This window comes from Pseudopipra pipra, chromosome 3 (genome assembly GCF_036250125.1).
Source record: "Pseudopipra pipra isolate bDixPip1 chromosome 3, bDixPip1.hap1, whole genome shotgun sequence".
Lineage (NCBI taxonomy): Eukaryota > Metazoa > Chordata > Aves > Passeriformes > Pipridae > Pseudopipra > Pseudopipra pipra.
Genome location: NC_087551.1, coordinates 7923501 through 7935807, shown reverse-complemented (window position 1 = coordinate 7935807; position 12307 = coordinate 7923501). Strand labels below are relative to the sequence as shown.

Here is a 12307-nt window from a genome sequence, read left to right as displayed (position 1 = left end):
CCGCCGGCCCCTTCCGGCGGCGGCGGCACCACGTGGTGGGACCGCGGGCGGACATGGAGACCGAGGCGGCGGCCCCGGCCGGCGGCTTCACCAGCGTCGTGTCCCGGCGGAGGCGGAGGAAGCGGCGGGCGGGCGGCGAGGAGCCGGCGGGGGCTCCCGTGGACGCGGCGGGGGCTCCCATGGACACTGCGGGGCCGCGGCCCAGCAAGCGGCCCGCCTTCCCTCCCGTGCCCGCCGAGGCGCTCGGGGTACGCGGGGCGACGGGGGAACGCCGGTTCTCGGGGTGCTCCCGCCTCCTCCGCCTAATTCTGTCTCTCTCTCTCTCTCTCTGTTTTCCCCCCCCGCCCCCGGAAGGTCGGGAAGGGCGAGCTGAGGAAGATCCCCGTGCCCGCCAACAGGTACACGCCGCTCAAGGAGAACTGGATGAAGATATTCACGCCCATCGTGGAGCATCTGCAGCTTCAGATCAGGTTCAACCTGAAAACGAGGAACGTCGAGATCAGGGTAAAGGGAGCCCCCTTCCTCCTGCCTTCCCCGCTAAGTAGAAGAGAAGGTTGTGCAGAGATCTCATAGCACCCTCCCCGCATCTGGAGGGGCCTACAGGGAAGCTGGGGAGGGACTCCATCAGGAACCGTAGTGACAGGATAAGGGGAATGGGTACAAACTGGAGAAATTTAGGTTAGATACCAGGAAGAAACTTTTTACTCTGGGGGTGGGGAAACACTGGAATAGGTTGCCCAGGGTTGTTGTGGATGCCCCATCCCTGGAAGTGTTCAAATACAGGTTGGATGGGGCACTGAGCAACCTGGTCTAGCAGGAGGTGTCCCTGCCCATGGCAAGGGGGTTGGAACGAGGTGATTTTTAAGATCCATTCCAATCCCTTAACATTCTGTGATTCTGACTCCTGAAAGGCGGGACCTCTCATGTTCGACATCATTCCTTCTTGTTCCACAGATGAAAGACTAGAGAAGTGTCCCTAATCCCAGATAATGCTTGGAAAAATGGAAACTGTGTGGTTTCACCTACCCAGAAGACCCTCACAGGGGATGAAATCTGGCAGTTGTTGTTCAGAACAAGTAGTTAATGCAAGTAAAATCCAAAAGTGTAAATCTGCTCCAGAAGGGGCCAGTATAAACTGGAGGAGTGTTCAGTTTTTTATAGGAGAAAATTATCTACTGTAGCATTAAGGAAAAATTTTAATCTATGTGTTAGATAGGATTTTAGAATGAAATGTTTTCCAGCTATTTAAGGCTACTTAATGCTTACCTGTCAATTTTGCCCCCCTCTTTTGAGGGGCCACAAAATCTTCTAATGCCTTTGTTTGTGGCAGACAAAAAGAGCCCATAGTATTTGATTGCTTATAATTTTTCTTTAAGGGATTGCACTGGAATACTTTAGGGCACAGATACCAACACAGACCTGCAAATGTTGTAGATGCTCATTCTTTTTTCTTACTCTTTCTCAGGAATATTCAAACTAGCGGTTTTTAAGTGTAGATCCAAAGCTTTGACATAAGACTCACTGAATCAACCATGTCAACATACGAGATCTTTCAATACTGAAAGTACAGACACCAACAGGAATTTTGCTTCCTAATCTTGAAATCTTACCACTAGAGGAAAGATGACAGAACTATACCTTATTTAAACTTCCAAGAAATAACTTAAAGGAAAAGGGAGGGAGAAGCAGAACTCCTGCAGTTCCACTCAATAACTGTGCAGAAGCAAAACCTGGGATTTTAACACCACTTTTTGATACGAAATGTGGCGAGAAGCAAGACTAATTTTGTTCTTGATCAAGCAGATTTCGTTTTGCCCGTATCCACCATGACGATTTAAAACTTTGAAATGTGTTTCATTTACCTGCTAAGGCATCTTTAGAATATTATCATTAGAATAACTCTCCTGCCATTATCATCCTTCTCTTTTTTTCTGCAGTTCTCTGTTGCGGTTCAGTTCATGTAGGTTTGGGTTTTCTCAATAAAAAGGGTTCTCAGTGGAGCGGGGGAATTTTCAGCACCTTCTCTGTTCTCTCCCCTCCAAGCACAGGCTGGGGTAGTTGATACATTCATCTTGTTGTGGGTGAACATGATAAAAAAACACAAAGCATATTACTTGTGTCTTCCAGTAAAACACAATTAACTGAATTGAATTAATCGAATTAACTGCATGTAGGGGTTTTTTTATGATTAGTCTGTATCCCTCAGATTTTTCAAGTCCTGATTCTAGCTTGTCTGGTCTTAATTTGCACACACAACTTCTTGTCTTGCAGACTTGTCAAGAGACAAAGGATCTCAGTGCCCTGACAAAAGCAGCTGATTTTGTGAAAGCATTTATACTTGGGTTTCAAGTAGAGGTGAGTCTCCCAACAGCTTGGTTGCGAGATTGCTTCAGTTTGCTACCATGATGTCTTTGGCCTCTGCAAATTACAGAAAGAAAAAAAATCCTTGGGTGGTTTTCTAGAAATAAATTTGTTTGAAGTTGTGACTGGAGTGGACATCAAGTTTCTTAAGGTAATGCAGGATAAAAAAGTAACCTTGTAACAACACAAAATTATGAAACAGGGGACATATTTAGCTTGTGTAAAACAGCACGGTGCCATAATCTGGCTCTGAGGTGCTCTGCACAGATCAAGACTGTTCATTTTGTCTTAATCCAAGCCAATAACCTGCAGTCTGTGCAAAACTCGGACTTTACTTAGAGAAAAGAAACCCAGTTTTTGCAGTGTTGTAGGGGCTGCTCCTTGTCCTAGACCTGTACTGGCTTCACTAGCACAGGTGAGGTTGGGGTGAATGCAGGGGCATCCAAGCATGGGTGGGGTTGTCTAGACAGAAATACTTACGTGGCTGTTGAAAAAGCAGTGGATTTAACTTTAGCTATTATTTGATAGATGAATTGGAGAAATACAACTGATGTCATTTGTTCATATGTAAAAAGAGAACATCTGCTTTAAACTCTATGGTAGTGAAGCACTCGTGCTAATAACAAATCTCTTGCTCTTTTAGGATGCTCTTGCTCTCATCAGATTAGATGATCTTTTTCTAGAGTCATTTGAAGTTACAGATGGTGAGTAGTTGCTGCTGCAGTATTCCAGTTGTGTGTGCCTCTGCTCTACTTGTGTCACTTGCCCTCACAGATCAGGAAAACCAGAAACATCTATTATGTCATGTATTACCAGAGTTCCTTGGAGTTCTTTGTAGAGCAGAATCTGAATCCTATCTACTTCATTTCATAACACCCACTGTTAACTGGGTGTGCTTTGGCTCTGTTTCCTCAATCTGAGGTGCAATGGAATGCCTTCCACTGCTGTTCTGCAGGAGAATTTCTCTTGGATGCCAGAGACCTCACAGTCAGGTAGCACTGGATGCAGTTTGCACTGCTGGTCACCAAAAGTAAAATCTGGATGGATCTGTATTCACCAGTGAAGCTCTTTCTGTATTACTTGTCCTGAGTTGTTTCCAGTAACTTGACCAAGGGGAGGATTACAGGGATATGCACCCTGCTGTTACCCTGGGCATGTTATTCTCGTTTCAGTCAAACCTTTGAAAGGAGATCATCTGTCAAGAGCAATAGGGAGAATAGCAGGGAAAGGTGGAAAAACCAAATTCACCATAGAAAACGTAACCAGGACACGCATCGTTCTCGCTGACCAGTAAGTACAGACTCAACTTCCTCCTGGTCAAAACACAATCCCTCAGCTCATCTGTGTCCCCTGCCAGGAACAAAGATAACTTGGATTTTTTAGAACTGTTGCAGAGCAGCAGTAAGAAAAATTAAGTGCTATTTTTAATGAACACAAGTATTTATTTGACCTTTTGTTATGAGAATGACAGCCACCAGCACACTTAGAATTCAGTCATTCCCCACAGTGTAAGAATTCCTTCTTACGAATAATCAAAGTTGAACTCACCAACCCAGCAACGTTTTCCTCCTGAAGCTGCTACACTGTTAAATTTCCAAATTGTAAAATCTATTTTAAAAGGATTTGGAGGAGCACAGGTCTTACGTTGTAGATTTTCTGGGCTTCAGTTGGGGTTTTTTACTGTTTACAAGTGTAGAAAAGGAACTAGTCCACTGATACAGAATTTCACATTCATCTCTCACCTCCAACTCTCTGTTAACTCTCTAATCACAGAGGGTTTTTTTCATTAACTTAAGGCTACTTTGCTTTTTACAGAAAAATTCATATTTTGGGATCTTTTCAGAACATTAAAATGGCACGAACAGCAATCTGCAATCTAATTTTAGGTAAGTCCTCTTATCTAATCTTCTCCACTACATATAAATAGATCTTGCATTTTGAGAAACTGCTTTGTGGCTCTTACCTTCTCCCTGGCCTGTCCGCACCTGCACTTGGAGCAGGTCCTTTGCTGGCAGTTGGCTTGATGCACTTAAGAGAAAGTTTTGGAGGGGGGAAGTGAGGAGTCCAGGGCTTTGTTCTGGCTCCAAAACCCTCTCCGTGGGGCAGAAAGATGTTCTGCCTTTTGATGTAGCTGCAGCATTCCCTGAGGGGCTTTGAAAGCCAAAGGGGACAACTCACCCTGACAGCACCTGCAGTAAGTCAGGGTGACTGACCTTGACCATCCTTCTCCCCCTTGGGCTTAGTTCTCTGCTTTTAGCACACATGTGAGAGCAAAACATTCATTTTTGTGACATGGATCATCTTGTTTGCTGACTGGATTTGTCCTTTCTTCTGCAGGAAGTCCTCCTTCCAAGGTTTATGGCAATATTAGGGCAGTGGCCAGCAGAGCAGCCGAGAGGTTCTAAGCTGCACCACCAAGGACTGGGGCTGGGAGTCCAGGTTCCTGGACACACAGGAGTTCTGCTTCCAGGGCACATGAGAGGCATGGAGCTACAGAAGCCACAGCTCTTCTGCTGGATTTGGAAGCCCAGAAGAAAAATGGGACTGTTTTTGCAGTCTGACTGCCTTCAGACATGTGGTGTGATTTGAACATACACAATGTCTCTGTATAATTATTAAAAGGTATTTTAAGTTGGTTGTGTCCATATCAAAAGCACGAGTACATGATTTTACTTGAACAGCCTCCAACAAAAACACGCTTCATTACGGATTTTCAGAACGTCAAAGTTTTAAGAGGCTGCTGTCAGAACTTCAGAAAGCCTTTGAGTTTCATGTTTTGAGCCTAAAGGAATCGGCACAGTTAAGTGTTTAAATCCACGCATCACAGTTTGGTATCCTCCTGGAAAAAGGAAGAGTCAACTGGAATGCAGAGTTCAATGGCAGGCTGCCCACCAAGTCTCTGCTGCTGCTGCTGGAACAGTGCATCACATGGAAAGAGTAAGACACAGAGGTAAATAAGGTATTTGCACTTCATCCTGAATCTGCACATATATAAATTTTATAATTCTCCTGAAAATGATCTGTAAGGACAGCCTAGTGAAGCCAAGAGCCACTACCTTTAGTACTTGCCAGTGTACCAGAGCACAAACAACTGGAAAGTCCTGTATCTCCTCCTCCTTAAAATACCAAATGCACACAAGAATAGAGGGAGAGATTAGAGAGGCCAGTCCCAGTATGACTTAAAAATGGGCCCTTTTCTTCTAACTGCCTGCCAGCCTTGTTGCCAAGTCTCTTGCAAAATAATTCAGTTCAGGCTTGGCAATGAAAACAAAAACTGAAATGAGATTATCACACACAAGCAAACTGAGTCAGCATTTCACTCAATGTCCGAGTTTCCAGAGCAGCACTTTGCAGTATGGCATTATAACTACAGCCAAATTGATTCAAGTCTTCAGCTGCCAACAGATTTAAGACTTGCTGAGTTACCTAAATATATAGTGCTCAGCAGTCCAAGCTGTAAAGGGGAGAGCAGCTCCAGGTGTGCACACCTGGTCAGCACATCTTCTGTTCATCATCTGCATTTACCTCAATTAGCTTGAAAGATGAGGGAGAGTAAGGCAAGAACACACAAAAATTATTGCTTATCCTAAATCAGGTGCATATTGATCCCAACCCAAATCAGCAGAAAAGAGAGGGCAGCACTCAGAAGGCCCAAACACCTGCACCCCAAAGAGCACAGCAGAGCTTCCAGGAATGACATACCCCTACAGGGAGGGCTGGTGTCACCAGCACAAGGCTCAGACCTTTCCCTGAGAAAGAAGCTGCCTTTTGTTCTCCATTTCATTAATGTTAGGGTGGGTTTGTTTTGTTTTTTAAGCCACCTTCCACTTACCACAAGGATTTCAAAGTTTTTCATCCAGTTTGGACACTTACCAAAGAGAACGATGTGCCTTTGAAAAACCCCAAAATGTAAGTGGCCTTGAAACACTGAAATAAATCCTGGAAGTGTTCAGTGGACTGTGCACCCTGTAGAGTTTTTCAGTAAATCTTCACAATGGAAGAGTAGACAAAAAACTGTGAACAAGTTCTCCTTAGATCAGTGTGCAGAGCTGCTTTAAGGTGAACAGGAAAGGTTGTGTAAGTACTGAAGCACCCCAGCCAAGGTTCAAATATTTTATTTTGTATTCATATAGTATGAAGGTTCTTATAGTTCCCACAACATATGATGTAGCATGCAGAGGAAAAACTAAACATTCAACATAAATCATTTTTCCCCACACAAACTAAAAAAAACTTCATCCCTCCCCTTCCAGTCCCCCTAAGGAAATAACATTAGCACTAATTTCTATAATGCCAGCCAAGATATGCACAAGCAAGAGAAATTGAAAGCATTTGCTAAAATGTTTGTAACAAATACTTATGTACAAAAAATTCACAAAAGACTAGTTCCCCCTTGAAGCAGAGCACATGGCAATTGACACTGGAACAGATACAACCACTGGCTGGGATTATAAACCACGTACTGATCCAGAGGAAGAAAAAAGTTACATGTAGTGGAGATTTTTGTTTTGAACATTAACATTTACCAAAGTTTGGCAACATTATCTTTTAAATTATGCAAATTATGTAAACAAGAGGAACATTTCAAATCGATCTACATGCAAAACTTCATGTCATGCAAGGACACCAAGCACCTGGATTTCTCTCTCACAGACAGAGCCCATGATGTGCAGCACTCAGTTGAAGGAACAGCTATGGCAGACAGGTGCTCGATTGAAGAGGTTCAGACAACCTGCACTTTCCACTGCTCATTATAAAACAATTTTTTTTTAATAGAAAAACTACTATACAGGAAAGATGTACTGTTCTAAAAAAATCTAGCAAATGTTTTTCTTCCAGCCAATAGTACCACTGCAGAAAAGGGAAGGGATGATATAAAGTTGTAAAACATGGCTCGCTACTTTTATATCACACAAATATATCAAGTTACCTTCCGTTACAAATTATGATATGGACAAATCTAGAAAAGAAAAACATTCTCCAGGCAAAGGACTGGAGAACTGCAAGAGGTATAAATTTAGATAGTGTGAAGTTTTCCTCCTCTATGGCATAGGTTAACAAGATTTCCCCCCTGTATGAATCCTATATACATATATATATAAAATATTACCAGTTATTTATGCTACCTGTAGTATTTTTTTAAATGCAAGGGGGAAACTATCATGGTTGAAACAACAGAATTTAAATGGCAAGAACATTTTATAATCTAAGTACTGTATAAAATAAGTAGGTGGGAATCCTGCACAGTTATGTTGATCCTAATTTCATTTAAGCTAAGCACAAGAGAAAATCATGAATGCATCTAACAACTTGAGCAGCTGTATCTAAACTGAACCCAGAACAGCAGATGTGCCTTGGCTTCAGGACAGCTGTAACTGCTCCCAATTCCTGGGTGATGGAGCTTAAGGGCCATCAAAGCATTCCGCAGTCACTATATGCACACGAGGACTAGTTCTTGGCAGTAGCATTAAACTATATTCTCATATTAAGTAGAACTGTACTAAGTTATTTAGCAAAGAGACACAGTCCCTGGTAATATATTAACAGGTATAAATAAACTTAGTCTCCTGTGTTACAAAAAAAAAAAAAAGTACTTAAGGTGATTTAATAAGAAGCAATGCTTTGTCAGCCAGTCAATATATAGAAACATCTGAACAGTCACAGGAAAGGAAAAGAGTTGACCTAACACCCAGTTAAAATTTTACATTCTTCTACTATATATATAAAACTGTGTGAAATAAAAGTAAGGATGTATATCCATATATTGAACTGTTAATATTCTGCTTGGCACTTTGTACTCTAGTTTTGTTTCTGAATCAAGTATATTAAATTAAAGCCCACCTAGCTACTACATATAGAAAGCTACATATATATCTATATATAAATACACACACACATATATATATATAGATAGATATTTCCTTGTTATAAAAGATGAAGAAAAATAAATTAAAAAGCCAACCCCTTCCCTTTCTCCGCCACACTGATATGCTCTTTCCATCTTTGCTGTCCTTCAGACTTTAAAGTGCTACACTGAGTTATTGAGAGAATAAAAGTTCAATAACACTTAGTTGGCTTCATGAGGCTCATGTTGGAAAATGTGGCTTCACAGAGAAAAATACTTCCATTTAAATACACAGAGAGCATTGCTGGACGTCTGGAGCAGATCTTCAGAGATGGAGAAGAAAGCAAAAGTGTTGGGTGGTGCCCTACAGAGTCACACGTCTACAACCATCTTTTTGTGGATATCTAGGCCTCCTACAACCTGGGAGAAAAATAAGGTTCAGAGACATGAGAATTGAAAGTTAGCAAGGTACAAAGAACACATTCAATAGATGCATTCAGGTCAATCATAATGACAGTACTTCCCTGGCCTCTCCACACTGATTTACATTTCACAAGTACTGTGAGGGACAGAAATGAATTATGTACAAACCAAGGTCGTTCCATATTAGCACAATTTACACACTCAAAGGCCTGAAAACCAGTGTAAATGACACCATTTTGGCATTCCTCCTCAGCTCATATTCTGACCATGCACTGTTTTTCTGCATGTTAAATAAAATGCTCACTTGACTTCTAAAACTCCCTGTAAAACTGTGCACCCTTCCATGAGTAGCAAAGGGTCATAGGAACAGCAGCAGGATTTCTGACAGAACTGCACACACCCAGAAAAAAATAACCAGTGTTCATGAGGGTGTGATCCATGCAATGCAAAGGGAGAAGGAAAGGTGCCATGTCAGAGGAACTTCTTACAATGTGTGAACAAAACTCAAAAGCCAAATGGTATCTGCCAAATGCAATAAATGAAAATGTATAAAATGTATTTTTGCAGACAGATGGCACAAAGTTCAGAGGAGGTAAAATGCAAGAACAAGAGGATAAGAGATTGTAAAAGTGAAAAGCCTCTTGTCAGGTCAACAAAAACTGATGAAATTCAAAGGAAGAGGAAAATCTAATGGTAGCACAAGACAGGAAGCCTGGGCAGAAGCCAAAGGACAAAAGAAAAGGCAACATCACTTGATGGATGGCTGAAAGACAACAGCCCAGTGCAAGAAAACAGATAATGCAGTAATCCAGGCCTCTGCAGGCTGTGACTCTGAAATCTTTGCAGATGACTATGTGTTTTTTACATGATGTCACAAGAATAACTTAAAAAGACCTCAAACATGCAAACAATAGAAGCCTTTCACTTTAATAGTTGGGGGGATGGCAGATTTCCCCCCCTCTTTTTTTAGAACTCACACTGAGTATGAAAAAGTTATGTTTGAACTGAAGTTGTAAATTCAAAGAGTAGGAAAAAAAGCAATTCCCAAACTGTGTTACCAGATGTATGTTCATTAACATTAATTTCAAATTAATGTCTAAACACTCGTTGCAATTTTCAAATGTTCAAGATTCATTTCCTTTTTCTGAAGAAAGAATTTAAAACTTGCTGTCAAATAATTAAATAAATATACCACATGGGTGAAAATCAACCATTTCAAGTCTCAAGTGGTACATTCATGCATTCTGCTCTGTAAACCCCAAAGTTCTTAAAATGCACCTTTCAACTGTCTGCCCTTTTTCAGGAGCAGCAGTTGAGGGGTTCCTCTCCCTGTAAATGACACAAGTTTTCTTTAGAAGTTACTTACAGCACAGAATTCTTCAAAGGATATTCTTCCATCACCATCCTTATCTGCATTAATTATGGTTTTATCTACAATTTGCTGTAACTGAGTGTCTTTGAGATTGTTCCCAACCATCATCTTCAGCACCTGGAAGAGCTCCCCGTTTGAGATATAGCCATCTTTGTCCATATCATAAATGCGAAAAGCAACTGCAGAAATAAAAAAAAAAATAAAAACATATATATATAAAAACATTCACTGACAAATGTGGTCAGAAAAGAGCAATATACTCACTTCAGAAATATCAAATGAAATTGTTTTAGGCACCAGCAGTACAAGGATTCCATTAAAATCAAACAGGAAAATCTCCACCACCACAAGTAAAGCACTCAGGCAGCAACTCATTTGCAAGTAGAAAAAAATTACAACCTTCCAGGAAACAGATGAATCAAAATCCTACCTGGTTACTTTGCTGCAAACAATTTGGCATCAAGACTGGATTTATTTTTAAACATTTCAGTCTTAGTTATTGGAAGCTACATGTATGACTGAACCTACCCCTTTTCCACTCCAAAAGTTTGGGTCCTGAGATGCAGTTCTAAAACATCAATTTAATGCTCTTCTACTGTAGTAGCAAAAAATGGAATATTATTCTTAGGCCCCATAAAGCAAAGCATATAGTTCACAAAAGTCTGTACCAAGCTATTCTTAAATTAATTTTTTCTTTTTTAAACAGGAAGCAACTTCAGTTACTGAAAGTTCATCAAAAGGCAACCTCCTCCAACCTTCCCTGCAGAAAAGAGTGTGGCAAATCTCCACACAAAAAAAATTACAAACTGTGCAAAAATCTTACAGTCTATCTTCAAGATTTCCCACTCTTTACAAGAATCTGGATTTGATGATTTCTCAGTCTTAACTAACAAGTATATTTTTTGAGGATCAAAAAATTTTTGTTAAGGAAAAATTAAAATACTTACACCTCAACTTCTGTTCTTTATCTCCTTTGACACTGAACTGGGAGACTCCTTCTATAAATTCTACATAATGCAAGAAAAACATGTATAAAAAAAGTGTATTATTTAATAAATCAAGGAAATCAATATTCAGAAATTTTTAGAAATTGTTCAAAGAATTACCATAAAATCTTCAAAATATTGTCTACCTTGTGACACCTAAGTGTCCACATACTTTGATACTTTAATATTCTTTAGTGGGAAGTACCCCAAATGAAATACTGTGTTCACTGAATAGACTTGGTTACACCAGGATTTCAGTAATTTTGTTGCTGGACTTTGACAAAAGAAGCTGACAGAAAACTCCAAGTTCTCTACTAAATCCACTCCATCGGGGATTTTAATTGTACAGCTCCTCTCAAGACTGGTTTCCCAACTAAAAGAATTACATTAAAATTGAAAACTGCTCTACAAGAAATAGGTTAAAAAATACTTTCCTCTAAGAAATAGGGTAAAAAGAAAATTGATTTTGACAACTTCCTGTTCCCTCCCAAGAAGAGCAGCTCTTGATAATTGTATTAATCACAGCTCAATGTCACAGACAATAAAGCATCATCTTTCATCACTGCTTATTTTTTCACAAGGAGATTTTGAATAGTTCCATACCACAATGACTGCTTTTGATCAAAACTCAACATTCCAGTTACCCTGTAGTTAATCCCTATAGAAATCTGAGGGGGTTTGCAAAGGTTAGCAGCTCTTTTATGTTAATATTTTATTTAAAATGTCAGCCTGTCACTATAAATGAGATTAAAGAACTTTCTGCAATTAAAAAAAACTCAAGAAATTTATTTTTTCCAGTCATATGCAACAAGAGATACCGAGTATCAGCTTGAATACAAGTTACAAATATTATCACTTCTAAGGGTCAGAGGCTGTTTTAACAAACTAGTAATGAAAATTATAACCTGCTGGCCCTTTTAATCATGAATATTTAAATTAAGTCTAAAATTTTGAGCAATGTACGAAATCAAAACTTTTGTTTTTTTACTTGAAGTGTTTTAAGATCTACCTAAAAAGAATCCTATAAAAGAAGCATGAACAGAAAAATCTGGGCCCCTTTCTATTTTCTAAATGCTCCAACTAAGGACAGATTTCATTTGGATAAGTACAACTAATGCACAGACACACCACTTACACAGCCTGCCCCACCTTTTTCAGATAGCATCACAATTAAGAGTCTGAACTAAAGCACTTTAAGAGATATTTAATGAGTAGCCCTAAATCAGCATGACCTTGAAAGCTATTACTATACAATCTGCTCTTTCAAGCAGTTCATTCAGGAGTGCCCTAATGCACCAGAGAAACTAGTTTTACTGGTAT

General features: G+C 40.1%; 2 protein-coding genes across 2 annotated transcripts in view; one reads left to right on the top strand and one right to left on the bottom strand.

The window, feature by feature from the left end:
• Window positions 1-7: 7 nt before the first annotated feature.
• PNO1 (partner of NOB1 homolog) lies at window positions 8-5014 on the top strand. Its single transcript, XM_064647606.1, has 7 exons — window positions 8-248; window positions 355-504; window positions 2272-2355; window positions 3005-3065; window positions 3534-3651; window positions 4177-4247; window positions 4699-5014. Exons 1-7 carry the CDS (start codon window positions 54-56, stop codon window positions 4764-4766), a joined length of 747 nt encoding a protein of 248 aa, XP_064503676.1. The 5' UTR covers window positions 8-53; the 3' UTR covers window positions 4767-5014.
• A 1446-nt stretch (window positions 5015-6460) lies between these two features.
• The window catches only part of PPP3R1 (protein phosphatase 3 regulatory subunit B, alpha), a 39623-nt gene continuing 33776 nt past the window's right edge, over window positions 6461-12307 (bottom strand). Inside the window, exons 4-6 of the mRNA XM_064647607.1 lie at window positions 10949-11008; window positions 9996-10180; window positions 6461-8626 (exon numbers count right to left, since the gene is read on the bottom strand). Coding sequence (XP_064503677.1) covers window positions 8579-8626; window positions 9996-10180; window positions 10949-11008 — 293 coding nt within the window. The 3' untranslated portion in view covers window positions 6461-8578. The remainder of the gene's footprint in view (window positions 8627-9995; window positions 10181-10948; window positions 11009-12307) is intronic.